The sequence below is a fragment of the Aquarana catesbeiana genome, linkage group LG01 (genome assembly GCF_042186555.1).
Source record: "Aquarana catesbeiana isolate 2022-GZ linkage group LG01, ASM4218655v1, whole genome shotgun sequence".
Taxonomy (NCBI): domain Eukaryota; kingdom Metazoa; phylum Chordata; class Amphibia; order Anura; family Ranidae; genus Aquarana; species Aquarana catesbeiana.
The window spans coordinates 192,740,753-192,759,884 of record NC_133324.1 but is presented as its reverse complement, the minus strand read 5'-3'; the positions used below and the strand labels follow the sequence as shown (position 1 = coordinate 192,759,884).

The 19,132-nt window shown below is 37.5% G+C and overlaps 1 protein-coding gene across 2 annotated transcripts in view; it reads right to left on the bottom strand.

The window, feature by feature from the left end:
• KCNN2 (potassium calcium-activated channel subfamily N member 2) overlaps window positions 1-19,132 on the bottom strand; it is a 295,300-nt gene that overhangs the window by 17,936 nt on the left and 258,232 nt on the right. For both annotated transcript variants that reach the window (XM_073624634.1, XM_073624635.1), the window contains exon 6: window positions 12,430-12,557. In XM_073624634.1, coding sequence (XP_073480735.1) covers window positions 12,430-12,557 — 128 coding nt within the window. The remainder of the gene's footprint in view (window positions 1-12,429; window positions 12,558-19,132) is intronic.

The window sequence follows — 19,132 nt, the reverse complement described above, 5'->3', positions numbered from 1 at the left end:
ATTACTTTTTGTTTCGTTGCGGGTGACTGTGGATGCTGAACTGCTGCCTTGGTTTGGAATCTATTGAGGATATCTGAGGAGATGCACCCTTTTGACCAGCTGGTCTCTAAGCCTTTATGACTTGGATGACATAAGTCTCCCCAAGTCAACAACTTCTGCTTCTTCACTTATCTGCTACTCCAATCTGCGATCCAACATGGCCGTTCAAGGAGATGTACTCTTGTGACCAGTTGGTCTGACAGCCTTTGTGACTTGGACGAAATAAGTCTTTCCAAGTCATTTGCTTCTGGTAAGCCCCTAAGACCCTGGGTGGTGGCTTTTTCACTATGCTTACAATTTTCTACAACGTTGGTGGACTTTGACATTACGGACTTCTGTGGTGTTAATTCCATTTAGGACTCTTTGGACTTTATTAGGTCTTATATTTGGATCACTGTTCACATATTTTGGTGTTCTTTTTTATAGCTCTTTACACTATACATGCACTATATACAGTGCATTATAACAATTTCATATTAATATTTGATTTAATTGTATGTTATTGTATGTTATTATATATACACTTTATTTAGGTTTAAGACACTATTTTATTAATTTTTTTGAGTTTATAGCGCTACACTTTTTTTTACACTTTTACTTATTACTTGGGTCTATAGGTGTGTTGGCCGCTGTTTACTCATATTTCACGCAGCGCTGTATTATTTATTTCTTTATACGTGGATGTATTAGAATACTGCATTAGGTTCAAGGATGCGATTTGAAAGCACAGTATATCCCAGTAGATGAAACTGATTTGTCCAGACGTGATCTGGTTAACCGTTTAATAGGGGGATTGTTACAGAAAGTCAGACGAAATTGAGCTTTGCACTCCTGAATGGAGAAAGAAGCCAGCACCAGAACCAGTGGATATTGCTCAAATAATGTTTGAGATTCTTAAAAAAAAAAAAAAAAAAGAAAGGGAAAAATATAGAAAAGTTCCTGTACCTGAGAAAGCAGCACTTCATAGGGAGAGTATTGAGGTGCGGGTCTCAACTGTTCAGGTTTTTCCACAAGGGATGCCTGTGGCGACACCTACATACCCACCTTCAGGGGTAGAGTATGTTTCAAACTATGGAAACCCTGGTAGATGGGGAATGCAGGCTAAGCCGAACAGAATTAAAAATGTATGTCAGAAATGCCCCAAGGGTGGGAGCTCGGTTTCAGCAGATGATCCCACAGAGAAGTAATAGAAGCCCTGGTGCTAGTAAACTTTGCTTCAAGTGCGGTAGGAATGGGCTATCTTGTGTGTTGTTTCTGCTAGGATGAGGTGGAGTATGGTGATCTGATTGATGAAAATTTCATTCCTTCCCCTGAGCTTGCTGTCTTGAATTTGGGACAAAATACAGAACCAATGATTGATGTGTCAGTTAATGTTTTATCTATCCTGTGTTTAATAGATAAAGACACTTCAAAGAGTTTGCTAAATATGTGATGCCAATTTTCCCACTTCGAATCAGCAGGTATCTTTGGTCGGGGTAAATAATTATATAAATACTGCCAAAGTCACCTCTACAGGTAAGAATTGGAGGTCAGTGTCATAAACATTCATTTGTTGTATCGCCATACTCCCCTTGTAGTCTGCTAGGCAGAGATCTACTAACAAAAACAGGAGTAACTATAGCTTTAACCCCTGAAGGAATAGAAGTAAACTTGAATCAGTACAGAGGGAGGCTTCAGATTTGCTATTTATGCCAGCACTTGCTTCACCCCCAACAGGAGGGATTACAGAAGCCCACAAGGGGCTTATTGATCCAGCAGTCTGGATTACTGGAAATTATCACCAGGCTATATGGAAGTTGCCGCAGTGAAAAGTCATAGGGATATAACCCTGCCAGTACCAGGAGTTCCTCAGTGTCCTCTTAGTGGAGAAGTCACTGAAGGAATCCACCCTTTGATTAAAGAATCACTGGATGAAGGAGACCCAATACAACACAAAGATATAGTTACAAGGCTGTTGACAGCAATCCAGTCACCTGCTGCGGTAGCAGTAATAAAATGTAAAGCACATACAAATGCTGATGACCTAATTTCACGAGGAAATGCATTGGCGGAGGAAGCTGCAGAAGCTGTTGTCCTGGATACACCTCCTCAACTACTTTGTATGGCAATTTTGGCACCTCTGATTGACCACACAATTCTCATTGCCCTACAGAAATTCATCCCCACAGCTGCAATGGTGGCACACCAGGGGAGCCACACGCTCCTTTGAGGGGATTTGGCTGATGAATGGTAAGCCATAGCCCCCAGCACCTTATTTCCTTCTCTCTTTTTCTTGAGCCATGGGCTTTGCAATTATGCAATGTCTCAACAGGAGGGATGGTTAGATCAGTAAATCAATGCTGGTGGGCCCCAGGCTTCATCTCCCGACACCAGATGCACCTTTTTAAATAATACAGATAGACATTGCCAAGATGCCTTTGTGTGGTACATTTAGATATATTTTGGTGTGTGTAGACATTTTTTCATCCTGGTAGAAGGATACTCTACGGTGAAAAATGATGATGCTAGAACTGTAGTGAAGTGTCTCACTGGGGAACTAATACCTAGATCAGGAATAGGATAGGTGATTTCTTCAGATAGAAGCACACCTTTTGAAAACAAACTAATGGCACAAGTAGTACATGCTTTAGGGTTAAAGCAACAGTTGCATACACTGTACAGACCCCAAGCAAGTGCAATGATGGAAAGTGCTAACCATACCCTGAAAAGATACCTTGCAAAACTAAGCTAATGGAATGGGAACTTGGGTCAACATGTTGCCTGCAGAACTTACTGCAATGTGAAATACTCCAAAAGAAAAGCATGGTATGTCATGCTTTGAAATTTTGCTTTCCAGTACAAGCTGCTATACCGAGAGACAATGTAACTCTGACTGGACAGGATTCTGTTATAGACTATGTGACCAAATTTGCAACTATATTTGACACTTTATCCAGAGTCAAAACAGCTCAAGGCAAGGATCAAGCGCATGGACTGAAACCTGGAGACTGGGTGTATGTAAAGAATCATATACCAAAAACTTCATTATCACCAAAGTGGAAATGTCTTTTTGATATCATCCTGTTTACTCCAAGTGCTGTGAAAGTCAAGGGATGCAAGCCTTGGATACAGGAATCCCACTGCAAGAAGGCTGAAGTAACCCAGTGAAAGGTAACTAATAAACTGTTTCACCCTGACGAGCCTACTGCTGTTCATTCATCCCACAGGTCCCCTTCGCTTACTCGTTCATGAGCTAAGGAGAAGGATGAGGCTATACGGGCTGTTGAGTCCCAACCAGATAAAGGATTGTGGAGAGTTATCCTCGGAGGATTGTTGGTAATGTTCTTCTTTGTTTTGCCCTGGCTGATTGATACAGTATTTCTGTATGTCAGGAGAGCCAATGGAACATTACTAAGTAAGTTGATGTCTTGGTGAAGACTGAAAAAAGAGTTACCAGAGAGATTGCTACATACCTTATGGAGCCATATCAATGACTTTGTATCTATGCACATGCAAGCTGCTAAGAAATTTAATATGGCCAATTGTTGGGTCTGTACGCACTCACCTATTTCACATAGACACTACCTTTGCTAGGTGTTCCAGTGTAACTCAAGGAGATAGAAGAACTAGCCAATTTCCAGAATGTAAGTAAGGAAAGTGAAAACAAAATGTAATCTCTATTCCTTTACTTTAGCATTTCTTTAAAGGTACCCTCAAGTATGCATTCATTTTACTTGCATTTATGCAGCTAGTTCAGAATATGAGAAAAGTACTAGAAACAGGATACACTAACTGTATGAAGGTAGCTACTCTCAAGTATAGGTTTAAAGGTCTTTAGCTTGTTTGGAATAATGACACAGTTTATGAATTGTACAATTTAACTTTCAGTAACAATTCCAAACTAAGCAATCCTAAACTACATGTATGTCTGATAGGATATAATTTCAAGAAGGTTTGCTCTGCTCCCTTGGGTTTCTACTTTATTTGTGGAAAAAGAGCTTATACTTGGATTCCATTAGACGCAAAAGGTACATGTTACTTTGGTAAAGGCATCCCTGCCACATGGTATGTGGAGGACGCTGAGTTTACTCAAATTAACGTAAACAAGATCTCACCACATCAAATTAAGAGATCTTTCTAGCTGGACACCTGAGAGTTTTGACACCACAAAAGAAACCAAGGATTTCAAACCATTGTTTGATATTTCCTGGGTAAATCACTGTTGTATTCAGAAATCTTTTAGTTTCATCATTGGTTTGGCAGAACTGATGCATAACATTACTGCCCTGTATGATAGAAGCTTTGTGGTTCTTGATACTGAATTAAAAAAGATAAAAAAGGAATTTATTCAGCACCGATTGGTGTTGGATTATCTCACGGCCAGTCAAGGAGGAATGTGCACCATAGTGGGAACTGGATGCTGCAATTACATTGGAAATTATACGAAAGCTGAAGGTGCCATCATTTCACATGTAGAAAGGGTGCAACAATTAAAGCTAGGTTTTTGGGAAAAAAAACATACTGAGACCGCTTGGGTTGAAGGAAGCTGGGAGAGCTGGCTCTGGTGACTTAACCCTCTCAATTGATTCTCAGGACTTGGAGGTTGGCTTTCTGGCATCTTACATGGTATTTTATACATAGTTAAATTTATTGTACTCATAATCCTTATAATCAAATGTGCACCAATGATGTGCAAATGTTGTTTGAAAATAATCACAAATGCTTGTACTAATACTGTTCCTTCTGAGCCCTCAAAGTCACACATGATGACTGCTTATGAGATGGTGACCTATATACTTAAAGAGAGACCTAAAGACACAGAGGAAGTCAATTAATGAAAATTCGAACTACAGGAGGGGATGTCAGAAGATACAGAATACCTGGAGTCTGGAATCATGAAAAACTCATGGAAAGCTCATACAGAGTTCCCCCTTTTAAAGAACTGTGTTTTCAAATTCTTAGGTATTACATAATCCTGCTGTTGCTGAAGGGGTTGCAATGTATTGCCAAATGACGTGTGTACTAATTGGCTGTATATTGCTCCATTTTTGGGAAAGAGCTATTATCACAAAAAGACCCTTTTGGATGACCCCCTCTTGTGTAATCATAAGTTTGATATATTATGACAAGTAAAATTACTCATAACCCAGAGGTCAAACTGACCAGATATGATCTTGAAGTAATTAGTAAAGAATGTCTCATGACTTGGAGGTGTGCCCTACATAGAGAACTATGTAACAGATTTCTTGTAAAAGCTGAACTCATAGTTGTATTGTCATCACATCCATCCTATATGTGATCCGGTGTACATCGTAATTATATTCTCAGTAAAAGCTGCACGAATGCAATTCGATCTGCGTGGATATCTTTCAATTCAAAGGCAAACTTAACATATTGGACTTGTGTGAATTTTAATTTTAGTATTTTAAGAAATATAAGTAAGTGCAAAAAGCAAAGCAGCAAAATAATGCATTCATAAGTAACAAAAGTCTGAAGAAACATTTTTCTCCCTAAGGTATTCTACTTGGTTATTACAGTTTAGCTGTATTGGTCAACATAAAAGAACATTTTGATGAATTCTATGAAACAAATTCCACAAATGCATTGTAATTCATATCCCTCAAATGGTAATAAGATTATCTGAAAAAGATCATCTTTGGATTCTAAAACCACATAAGCACCTCTCAATTAAAGGATGGTGCCCAGTTATGCAGTCATCTAGTAATGGCAGTGTACAGCAACCAGTTTTACAACTAGTAGTTCCTTTGTATACAGTATAAAGTGACTGTGTATGTAAGTGTCTAACAATGCAGAAAACACATTCAATGTGATCCAATGTCTACAAAAAAACACTCACATTTGCAGCACAAAAGATAAACCACTAATCTGATTATGTATGTATTTAGTAGAAAATGTAGTTCCTGGATGACCACATAACTATTAAAGTGTGTAACATCCCTAAAGTAAACCTGTACTTTGGAAGAGGTTTCTTTAAAAATTGTCTCTACTCAAAACTCTTATTTTAGTTTTTGATAGACTAGGAAAAAGTTAGACCTTCTGTCAAGTTTTTATTACTGTTTGTATCCCAACTTGGAGATTCCCTCTTTTTGTATTGGAAAGTGGAAAAAAATCCAAAATGTTAGAGCTCTCTTCAGTGCAAGAGGTAAAGAGAACTCTTCTAATAGTGAGACACCTGTTCCGAAGACTAAGATGAAATTTTGTGAGATTTCCTCTAACTTCCTGTAGTGCTTCTGGTATAGGAAGTAAGACGAGAACTCTTCAGTGCACACAGACAGCAAAAAAAATAAAATAAAATACCGGCAAGGGTTTTAACCCATCCTACTGTTTTCAAAATGAAAAACAATTTTGGCTATACATACACTCATCTCCAAAACGATAAGCTTATGTTTCCTTCACTCCCCTGCTGCTCCATTAAGTGCCATGAGCCACAAATAACTCCCGGTACTCCTATGTATGAAGGAGCCTTACCCATATGGCATGCAGGACCTACCCATGTAATAGTGTTGGGCCAATACCATTGTCACAGGGGAGTCATTATCCTGTGGGGGCTACAACACTAGTGACTTGTATCTTACCAAGAGCTTTCACTAAAGGTGGCTACAATGTGCGGTGTGAGAGAATAAAAAAGGTAAGTATACAGTTGTGCTCATAAGTTTACATACCCTGGCAGAATTTATGATTTCTTGGCCATTTTTCAGAGAATATGAATGATAAGACAAAAACTTTTCTTTCACTCATGGTTAGTGTTTGGCTGAAGCCATTTATTATTAATCAACAGTATTTACTATTTTTAAATCATAATGACAACAAAAACTACCCAAATGAACCTGATCAAAAGTTTACATACCCCAGTCCTTAATACTGTGTATTGCCCCCTTTAACATCAATGACAGCTTGAAGTTTTTTGTGGTATTTGTGGATGAGGCTTTTTATCTTCTCAGATGGTAAAGTTGACCATTCCTCTTGGAAAAAAGCCTCCAGTTCCTGTAAATTCTTGGGCTGTCATGCATGAAATATTGAGGTCAGGAGACTGAGATGGCCACTCCAGAACCTTCACTTTATTCTGCTGTAGCCAATAACAGGTTGACTTGGCCTTGTGTTTTGGATCATTGACATGTTGGAATGTCGAAGTACGTCCCATACACAGCTTCCTGGCTGATGAATGCAAATGTTCCTCCAGTGTTTTTTGATAACATGCTGCATTCATCTTGCCATCAATTTTGACCAAATTTCCTGTGCCTTTGTAGCTCACACATCCCCAAGACATCAGTGAACCACCTCTGTGTTTCACAGTAGGAATGGTGTACCTTTCGTCATAGGCCTTGTTGTCTCCTCTCCAAATGTAGTGTTTATGGTTGTGGCCAAAAAGCTCAATTTTGGTCTTATCACTCTAAATGATGTTGTACCAGAAGGTTTGAGACTTGTCTCTGTGCTGTTTGGCGTATTGTAAGTGGGATACTTTGTGGCGTTTGCATAGTAATGGCTTTCTTCTGGCGACTCGACCACGCAGCCCATCTTTCTTCAAGCGCCTCTTTATTGTGCATCTTGAAACAGCCACACCACATGTTTTCAGACAGTCCTGTATTTCACCTGAAATTATTTGTGGGTTTTTCTTTGCATCCCAAACAATTTTCCTGGCAGTTGTGGCTGAAATTTTAGTTGGTCTACCTGACCGTGGTTTGGTTTCATTAGAGTTTGAACACTGCTGATTGGCATTCTTAATTCCTTGGATATCTTTGTATATCCCTTTCCTGTTTTATACAGTTCAACTACCTTTACCCGCAGATCCTTTGACAATTATTTTGCTTTCCCCATGTCTCAGAATCCAGAATTGTCAGTGCAGCACTGGATGAAAGATGCAAGGGTCTGTTAAGAGTCCAGAAACTCATCAGCCTTTTATACACACACACTAATTACAAGCAAACAGATCACAGGGGAGGATGTTTACCTTTAATAGCTGTTCAAACCCCTTTGTGTCAACTTGTGTGCATGTTATCAGGCCAAAAATCACCAGGGTATGTAAACTTTTGATCAGGGCCATTTGGGTAGTTTCTGTTGTCATTATGAGCTAGAAAGAGTAAACACAGTTGATTGATAATAAATTACTTAAGCCAAACACTAACCATGAGTGAGCGAAAAGTTTTTGTGTTATCATTCATATTCTCTGAAAAATGGCTAAGAAATCATAAATTCTGCCAGGGTATGTACACTTATGAGCACAACTGTATGTGTATGTTGAGGTCTACATTAAAGTGCACCTATTGTTTTACCCTACACGTTCAAAGCACAGATTGACTTTAAGGTTAGCTGTTGTTCAATATGTAGCAGACGCAAAGGACAGCTTCTGCCTATGTATCAGTGAAGGAGCAATGGCCTTTCAGCTGAGAATTTAAACCCTCACAGATTTTATCTGCATAACTAACACACCAATAATATCTACAGCAGTCATTAGTATCTGTTAGATATATGTGCAAGGTGACAGGTTAAGTTGGCAGTACGTGGTCAAACACATGGAATTGATCCAACCTTAGATTATTATTTTTTTTAAATCATTGGTGTTTGGTCATTTACACACATCACCTGAGTGAGCATGTTCAAGACATAGACAGGGATTGCATAACACTCCTGGCACAAGCCTTACCTAGCAGAAACAACAGTGATCAACTAAAACAAATTCCCAAGAGTGATAAATCCAGGGTGCCTATAGAACGGATTTCAACCATATTTTAATGAAATTAGCTTGGGAGGCAATCGGTTTTACTCAATGTCTAACATTAAGGGAACTATTTAAATGTATGCTTTAAAAGCAGAACTTCAATCAAAAGATCTTTCTTAGTTTTAGGAGATGAGAGAAACTCTCAATGGAAACACCTGTTCCAGCAACAACAACAACCTAAGGGTTGGTTAACCCCTCATTTTGGGGATATTTCCTCTCACTTCTGGTTGACTTAGCATAAGAATTGAGGGAAAATCTCCCCACTGGGGACACAAAGAGAAACAGAGAGCGGCAGAAAAATTCGACCACTTTTTCACATAATCTAAGCACCATTTAAGGGATATAAATTAAGAAATGTGGACTTTCAACCTCAGAATTTCACTTATCACAGGTTACAATCATGACTTTGGTTAAGTTTCCATGACAGCAATCATATCAGTAACTGGTATGTGATTGACAGGACAGCAGCCCATCTTGAGGAACTGGCATCCCTTCAAGCATTAAAGAGAAATAGTCAGTCCTTGGCATGCAGTAGTAAAGATTCTTCACAAGGTTTTAAATAACAGCCGATACGGTGTGACTTACTTCCGAGCTCTATTTTCATTTGGGTGAAAAAAGGAAAACAAAACAAAGGAAAGCCTGTTTAAAAACACTGTAAAGAGGTATACATGTTATGGGAAATTTAAATACACTTTTTTCTTTTGGAAACTGCAACTTTTTTATTTTACCGTTAAATGATTATTTCAAGTTTGAGTTCCTTTATTACAGCAATTCCATTTAACTGTACTTGTTTTTCATTCTTGCTCATCATAGCAATTGCTAAATGCTTGTGAAATGTTATTATCGAAAGCATGCAACCATTCTTTACAGTCAAATGAAATTCAATCACTTGTAAACAAAGCCTTATAATTGCACTGTGGTATCTGTACCAAAATCAAATGTTTTCCATTTCTAAACATACAATATATATTTTAAAGATCATTGTGCAAATAAAGTTAGGGTATTTTATGCCATTTCATTTCATAGTGCAGAAAATGCTTGGGACTTTTTCTCACTTGATTTCCATTATCTGTTTATCTGAATATTGGGCACATATGTATACATTTCAAAAGTAAAGTTCTGCAAATCCTGGTGACTTTAGAAATACACAGAATTCAGCCTTTATTGTGTAAATAAGCAGGTAAATTGAGTTTTACATTTTCTGGCACACATTTTGTTAAATAAAACTTCCCATTGCCACCTCTACCTTCTAGTTGACTATTTGTTAAACTATAATCTGCCATTGTAAATCTATGAAAAAAATCTTTAAATACCACTTTTTGTTAACTAAAAAAATACCTGGTCCTTCATATGGGGCAGCGCGTAGGATGAGCACGCAGAATGGGCTACTGCTAGGAGGTGGAGGGGAACAGTGAGTCTTTTCATGATGGACCAGGCTCACTGATGTAGTTGTGACGATCTAGTAATCTACATACAGGAAAGGAGCTGACACCAATGGTAACCCTAATTTAACGATACAGCAGTGGCCTCACCGGATTCTGGAAAAAGCACTGATAGCCCTACCTACCAAAAATACAAAGCAGCTTTTTCCAGCAATAGCAACACTAAAAAAATTGAGAGGCACATTACAGGAAGTAAGTGTTAAAGTGATCCACTAATAAATTAATCTTTGTGTCTGAAAAATTAACAATTAGGTCCATCTTCAGCTGACATTTGTTTGGTGCTAGCTAGTTTAATTATTCACTGGCCTCCTGCACATCCTGAGGGAACATTATTGGGAATACAACAGGGCTTTTTGGCCAACAACTAAAATAGATTTTTTTTTCATACTGGGAATAGCCAGAGACATTGGCAGAGTGACCTCCACACCAAGGTTTATGCGAAGAAACTATCTGTGTTGGATAATCATGGTTGCAGAATCCTAGTCATTCTTACAGTCCTAAAATACATGGTCGGTTATTAGGGATTTGACCAAAATAGCCGTGTCTGTGTTTCTGCTGTAGAGGAAGCTTTAGAGTAAAAACTCCATGAGGTTAGGAACTGATGATTTAAACTTGTGTGTAAAGTTCTGCCTTACATAAATTGAATGCATAAAACCATCTTTTTAATGTATTAAGATCCTTCAGATTTCACTCCCTGGACAAAAGCATACAAAGTCCATTTCCCTCAAGTTACTTTAAATGAAAATAGACCTATGTTAGTATTTTATGTCAATTACAGACTTCTCCAAACTCATGCTAACAAACAAGGCCACAACTTCTTGCATCGTTGCTTTTGACATAAATGCAGGTAAATGTACAAACACACAACAACCTACTTCACAGAAAATGAACAATGGGAGAAATATGGAGACTGCCAAAGCTGAGATGTTGCCTACAATCCTAAATAGCTGGCTGCTTCTTTGCTTCAGCAGCAAATGTAGTCATGACTCCCAATATGTATACTTGTTCCTGATCATACTCTTAGAAAGAGTGGAGGTTACTGAATCAGCATGATATTTAGGAAACTAGCATTTCCACAACCCTTCTGTCAAATATACCCTACACTGTTATATATTTAGAACACGCTTAGTTAATTTCACTAAATTATTAGGACAATGCAATGTTTCAATAGAGCCAGGCTGTAGAATTATTTGGTACATAAATCTTTCTGTGCCTGGGTTGTTCCTAGTGGCCCAGACTTTAGAGGGGAGTCTCTCATACAAAACAAATAAATGCAAACAATGGAAAAAGAATGTGAATCAATGAGCAAATCAATGGCAAACATGAGCAGAAGATTCTTTTATTGATTCAAAATTCTTCTATATTTTGCTTTCAGATAAATAAAAGGCTCAAAAACTTTAGACCGTGTAACTAAAAAGTATACTTTTGTTTATTGTTTAACGTGTTTTCCATAGAACTTGGAATGCAGTAGTATTGTATGTTGATTAAAGCACCTCAGTTGCTAAAATTAACCTGTACAATAAAAGACTTCTTGCAAAGAAAACCATGACTACTCACCTGTCCCGCTGCCCATGCCGCTAATCACTGCACTAATGAAGAGAAACTGCCAGCTTGAGTTAATGTGGAATTCAGCACTTCTGGGAGCATCAGCTGCATATTGTGTTTATTCCTGTCTGCAGCTACATCATAACAAAACAGTGTAGAGTGGTAAAAAGGTTGGCAGATAAAACCAATGAGCACAGCGGAGAACCAGAAAATCTGAAACTCTTGAAAGTTTTAGATATTACCAGATCATCAGTTACTGCAGAGATCAGCAGCATAAGCAGTGAGGGAGGTTAGTATTCAATGTCTTCTTTGCAGGGACCCATTTATTGTACAGATTTATTTTATCAATAAAGTTGCTTTGAACAAAATACAGGCCTAGTCTTCCTTAATGTAACACTCCAAAAGAGTATTTATTGAGAGTAATATGACTGTGTTGTTTAAATAATAAAAAAAAGTTTCATCCTGTCCACTAAACACCAATCCAGATTCCAGTCTAGTGATTTATAGATTTATGAAACTAGAAAAGTAGGAATGCTATCCAAATAAGGATGATGTTTGCGTTATTCCACTGCAGGCATTTCAGTATCCTGAACACCTGGGTGTCCCTCTCATTTTTGGTTGGACGAACTTCATTGGGATTACTGTAGAAAAATAACATTATGTGTTGTTACAAAATGTAATACTTACTGATGGATAGCCTGCAAGAATTTGCGCTGATGTTTTCTCACTTTCGCATGGTCTATCTTTTTCACCAGTTTTGTATTTTTATAAATTAACCATGTTTCCCTGAGAACATTAGCTGCTGCATTTTTCACCTGTGGAGACAATAATTACAACACTATGTAAAACCCTAAAACATGTTATAACACAACAATCATTCCTAGTATACCCCACTCCAGTCACTGGCTGCTACAACCTCCTATGAATTCAGAAAGAATGCTGAGTGAAAATAAACAGTAGATCTCCTTTTGCAGTCAGTATAGCAAGATTGTTTCCTCTTAGCAGATATAACCCCTTCCACTCTTTGAAAAAGGCTTTCCAAAGGATTTTGTAGTAAAGCCTTTACTAAAGATTTTTAGTAAAGTCCTGGTAATATGTGCTCACTCAGTCACTAATATTGGACAATAAGTCTTGCTTGCATTTGGGGTCTAATTCATTTTAAAGGTGTTTTAAAAAGCTTGTTAATTCATGTCTTTATGGACACACTCAAAAGTACAACACACAACATCCAAGCGCAGAGATAAAGGTCCAGATGGATTTATCATGAATAACACCACAGTAAGGGCTGCTCTAATCACTCATTAGAACATTATGAGAAATAGTTTACCAGTCACCAGAATAGGAGTGCTTATTAGAACTGGGTAAAAAATAACCTGAAGCCCAGAAGAGATGGGAGAAAACATAACATAGTTTAATGTCACATAAAAAAACTGTTTAAAAAACTTACAGTGCCAAGGCAGCTTGCATTTGGTATGGCTCTGGGCAGGTAGGATATGTGAGCAGGTCTAGCAGATGACCTAAATCCCTGAGGGCAGTTTGTTAGAATAGGACTTGCGTCATCCTACAGTACCTGGAGGTATCCATTCCTATTCGAAAAAAATTGGCCTTAGGGATTTATGTCATCTGCTAGGCCTGCTCACATACCTCACCTGCCCAGAGCCACACTAATGGCAAGCTGCTTTGGCACTGTAAGTTTTTAAAATAGTTTTCTATGTGACAATAAGCTATTATTGTTATTATAAGCGGTTGTATGTTATATTCCATCAGTTCTGGGCTTCAAGCTATTTTTTACCCAGTTCTGATACCGCTCCTATTCCGGTGACTGGTACACAAATAGAACACACAACAGAGTCATGCTGGAACAACAAAGTGTCTTACCCAAACTGTTGTAACAAGTGCTCAATTGTCTAAAATGCTTTGTATACTGTAGCATTGCCATTATCATTCACTGGAAATAACTAAACTAAATATTTTGCAGGGGTGTCAACATGCTTTTGCCATATAGGGAAGGTGTCAGGTATCCACAAACTATTGGCCAAAAATGTAAGTAGCCAGTGACCATATGATATATGAAATGACTGCCTTAACAGAGGCAAAGAGAAAATATTATCATTATCATATATAATGGGCAACCGTTCTTTTCTGGAGATCACATTTATGTCTTTATAGCAAGGATCTGAAAACGTGCTGTGTTACAGATTCTGCAATCTGGAAACCTGTTTGAGAGAGTGGGTAATGAAATTAGAAAAAGTGTGACCTTGTTGAGCCTCTGAGATAAAGATCTTTCTCATGTGTATAGCAGGTATTCAGGGGAGTATCAGTATTATTCCCAGTAGAGGTAGAGTAGGTACCTCTGGTATGGTATCAGGTTTAAGGGGACAGTCACAGCCTGGGGTTGTTAGAGAGTGAGATATCAGTTAATTGTGTTATGATTTAGGTAACCTGCTGCCAAAAAAAGGAAGCGGCACAGAGCATTTTCAGAAAATATCTATCAAGATACCTGTATGGGCATTGCATCCCCAGCATATATTACTTTGTTGCGGAAAAAGTTTGGCAAGGACAGATGGTGTACTATGTTATCAGATCATAATCTTGTAAGTTATCTCTTCGTATTTGCTGCAAACTGAGGCTTTCTGAACAAAGAACAAGATCCTGTGTTTTTCTGAATGTTGTCTATAAGTTTATTTCCCTCTTTTGAAGTTATGTATGGTCAGGGTAAGAGTATATGCTTACTAATATTTGATAGGAAAGAGAAATGCTTTGCCTGACTGTACCATTGTCTTGACATAATTCCTCAAATTACATTAGGGTCTTTGTAACTGGTGGAACTGGTGGGTTTGGGGCAGGGAAAGCACAAAGTGTAGTTGCATTCTTCACATATCCAGTACAGGGATCCACGTTGAAGGTGAAGATGGTTTTTCATTTCAAGAGCTACGATATTCATGGACATGTATCTCTTCAAATATAGAATTATGTGGGTAGGGCTTATAATGAACAATGCAAAACCATGCAATTTCTTTTATAAAACAGGCATTCTCCTTAGTGAAGAAGTTAAACAGAGAGAATGCAGCATGCACATAGATTGCATTTTTATTGGACGCTAGAAGCTTGAAGGCTATTTTTGTGGGGTAGGCCTATAAATAACTGTATACGCCTGTTTTTACACTTTTCTATTTTGCACATACAGTACATGTGATTCACTTCTCTGTATAGCTGCACTGTCGGATGACAGCCCCATTCTTCTCCATTAAAACGCTTTATCTGAAACGCCTAGCAGGAAATGAGGCAAGTGAGTGACCAGTATTGAGAGCTCTGTACACAATCCATTCATAGGGATCTTTTAGGAATAGTTGGTCAAATGGCAACTTCCTTTCCAAAAAATTACCCAGGGTACTTGAAAATTCCCTTAGATTCCTGATTGAACCGGACAGAAAAATCTCTACGTACCTTATTATTCCTCTGTTTCTCCAATTGTTTCCATGAACATTTTTTGAAAACATTTTTATCTGCAACAAACTGACATCACCATTCCAAATAGCATAAACCACCTTAACTTACTCAAAATATTTTGCTGCAAATAACGGTACAATATGTACCAATAAAGTTTTCAGTGCTCTGATGCAGGATGCAAACAACAAACAAATCTGATAATAGTATCACCGGCATTGAGCGATGTCTTACTTACATGCTCCCCAATTTCGGTGCACATTAGTAACACCATCATATCAATGAAATTTAAAATTAAATAAATGCACTTTTTAGAAGAAACCTGGTATAAAGGCAAGGATTACCAGAGTGCTTTATCAGTATATATTGCACCCCTGAAGAAGCCGCTATTTGGGGTTGGATTGTTAAGTGTTTTTTTTATACAGTAGGTTTGTGCTAGTTGGAATGGTGATGCCAATCTGTAGTATATATCATTTTTTTTCAATTAAATATTAATGGAAATACAGCGTCTTGAAAAAGTATTCATACCCCTTGAAACTTCACATTTTGTCATGTTACAACCAAAAAACGTAAATTTATTTTATTGGTATTTTATGTGATTGACCAACACAAAGTGGCACATAATTGTGGAGTAGAAGAAAAATGATATATGGTTTTCATTTTTTTTTACAAATAGATATGTGAAAAGTGTGGCATGCATTTGTTTTCAGCTCCACAAATCAATATTTTGTAGAACCACCCCTGCAATTACATCTGTAAGTCTTTTTGGGTATGTCTCTACCAGCTTTGCACATCTAGAGAGTAAAATGTTTGCCCATTCTTCTTTGCAAAATAGCTCAAGCTCTGTCAGATTGGATGGAGAGTGTCTGTGAACAGCAATTTTCAAGTCTTGCCACAGATTCTCAATTGGATTTAGGTCTGGACTTTGACTGGGCCATTCCATTGTAGCTCTGGTTGTATGTTTAGGATCATTGCCCTGCTCGAAGGTGAACCTCCACCCCAGTCTCAAGTCTCTTGCAGACTCTAACAGGTTTTGTTCTAAGATTGTACTGTATTTGGCTCCATCCATCTTTCCATTAACTCTGACCAGCTTCGCTATCCCTGCTGAAGAAAAGCATCCCCACAACATGATGCTGCCACCAGAATGTTTCAGGGTGATGTTAGTTGTCCACCACACATAGCGTTTTGCTACGTGGCCAAAAAGTTCAATTTTGGTCTTATCTGACCAGAGCTCCTTCTTCACATGTTTGCTGTGTCCCCCAAGTGGTTTCTTGCAAACTGCAAACAGGACTTATGGATTTCTTTCAACAATGAATTTCTTCTTGCCACTCTTCCATACAGGCCAAATTTGTGGAGTGCACGACTAATAGTTGCCCTGTGGACAGCTACTCCAGAGGTGCCATGGGCCACTTGGCTGCATCTCTGATTATTGCTCTCCTTGCCCGGCCTGTCAGCTTAGATGGACAGCTATGTCCTGCCAGGTTTGCAGATTGCTCTCCTTACCTGGCCTGTCAGTTTAGATGGACAGCTATGTCCTGCCAGGTTTGCAGTTGTGCCATATTCTTCCCATTTTCGGATGATGGATTGAACAATGCTCTGTGAGATGTTCAAAGCTTGGGAATTTTTTTTATAACCTAAACCTGCTTTAAACTTTTTCAGAACTTTATGACCTGATCTGTCCTGTAGTGTTTCTTGGCCTTCATGATGCTGTTTGTTCACTAAGGTTCTCTAACAAACCTCTGAGGGCTTCACAGAACAGCTGTATTTATACTGAGATTAAATTACACACAAGTGGACTCTATTTACTATTTAATAGACTGCTGAAGGCAATTGGTTCCACTAGATTTTAGTTAGGGGTATCAGAGTAAAAGGGTCTGAATACAAATGCCCTCCATACTTTTCACATATTTATTTGTAAAACATTTTGAAAACTATCATTTTGATTCCACTTCACAATTATGTGCGCATCTCTGTTGGTCTATCACATAAAATCCTAATAAAATATATTTATGTTTTTGGTTGTAACATGACAACATGTGGAAAATTTCAAGAGGTGTGAATACTTTTTCAAGGCACTGTAATTGGAATAACAGATGGGTAATATTCTTTTGGGAAAGGAACTGATCCTCTAGTGCTGTGATAGTTCCCCCCTTACTGCTTGGAAAGCACACAGCTTTGTCTACTGTATTAACCCTTAGCTATCTGCTGAGAGTGTCGTCATAGTTTGATGCCTCAACCCCTTTAAACTGAAATAAGTGTAACAATCATAAAAAAGATTTCTGTTTCTTCTAAGAATTTCTTACATTTCTTACATTTGAATTTGCAAAATGTATTTTTACATTTATGAGCTAATCCCAATCTGTGTTGCTGAAACCCAATGATTTAATAAACGAAATAGAGTACAATACACTTAATGCATGCAGTGGACTGATAACTAATGATTTTGTATTATACATACTATGCAAAACCTCTTCACTAGACAAATGATCACAAAAATCTTTGACTGCTTTACAGCTCTGAGAGGTGCATTTTAGTGAGACTTACAGGGAGAGATAAAGTCCCATTAAAGGCTTCACTTAAAATGCAGTTTACAGATTCGGTGATTTAGCGCTTACAGTAATGCCCCGTACACACGATAGGATTTTCCGACAGAAAATGTTCGATGGGAGCTTGTTGTAAGAAATTCCGACCGTGTGTACACTCCATTGGACATTTTCCATTGGAACTTCCGACACACAAAATTTGAGATCTGGATGGTCGTAAATTCTGATCGTGTGTACACAATTCCGACGCACAAAGTTCCACGCATGCTCGGAATCAAGCAGAAGAGCCGCACTGGCTATTGTACTTAATTTTTCTCTGCTCGTCGTACGTGTTGTACGTCACCGTATTCTTGACGTTCAGAATTTCCAACAAGATTTGTGTGACCGTGTGTATGCAAGACAAGTTTGAGCCAACATCCGTCAGAAAAAAAAACATGGATTTTGTTGTCGGAAAATCCTATCGTCTATACAGGTCATAACACATTTTAGAGGTATTATAATATAGAAAATCCTAAATAAATATGATATATTTATATATAGATACATCTATATCTATATATATTTATATATATATATCTAGATAGATAGATATCTAGATAGATATCTAGATAGATAGATAGATAGATAGATAGATAGATAGATAGATAGATAGATAGATAGATAGATAGATCTATAGCTTTATATATATATATATATAGATATAGATATATATATCTATATCTATAGATATATATATAATATATATATCTATATAGATATAGATATATATATCTATATCTATATAGATATATATATATAATATATATCTATATAGATATAGATATAGATATAAATATAGATAGATAGATAGATAGATAGATAGATAGATAGATAGATAGATAGATAGATAGATAGATAGATAGATAGATAGATAGATAGATAGATAGATAGATAGATCTATATATATCTATATCGATATATATCTATATCGATATAGATATATATCTATATCGATATAGATATATATACACACACACACTAGTGTGTTTATAAAAGTTTTGCACCCTACTTTGTGTTAAGACTGCCAACTGCAGTCCCCATTTGAACTGCAGGTGACAACAAAGATGAGCTGTGAGATAGGGACAGAGCGGTCCGTCTATAAGAGGTAGTGTCTAGGATCCTCATGGCAGGATCAACAGGTATAATTTTTTAAAAGCTACATTTAACACATCAGAGCTTATATAAAGTAAGATTTCAATGATTGGGTTTATATCAACATACAATGTTTTGTGGAGTATTATTGTCTGCATTTTGCCTAAATATAAAAAGGTGTTTACCAGTTTTTTGCAGTGTGAATACTGTACATTTTTTTTTTAATTAGGTGTTTTCTGATGCACTTGCAAAAATTTTGGAACATTATA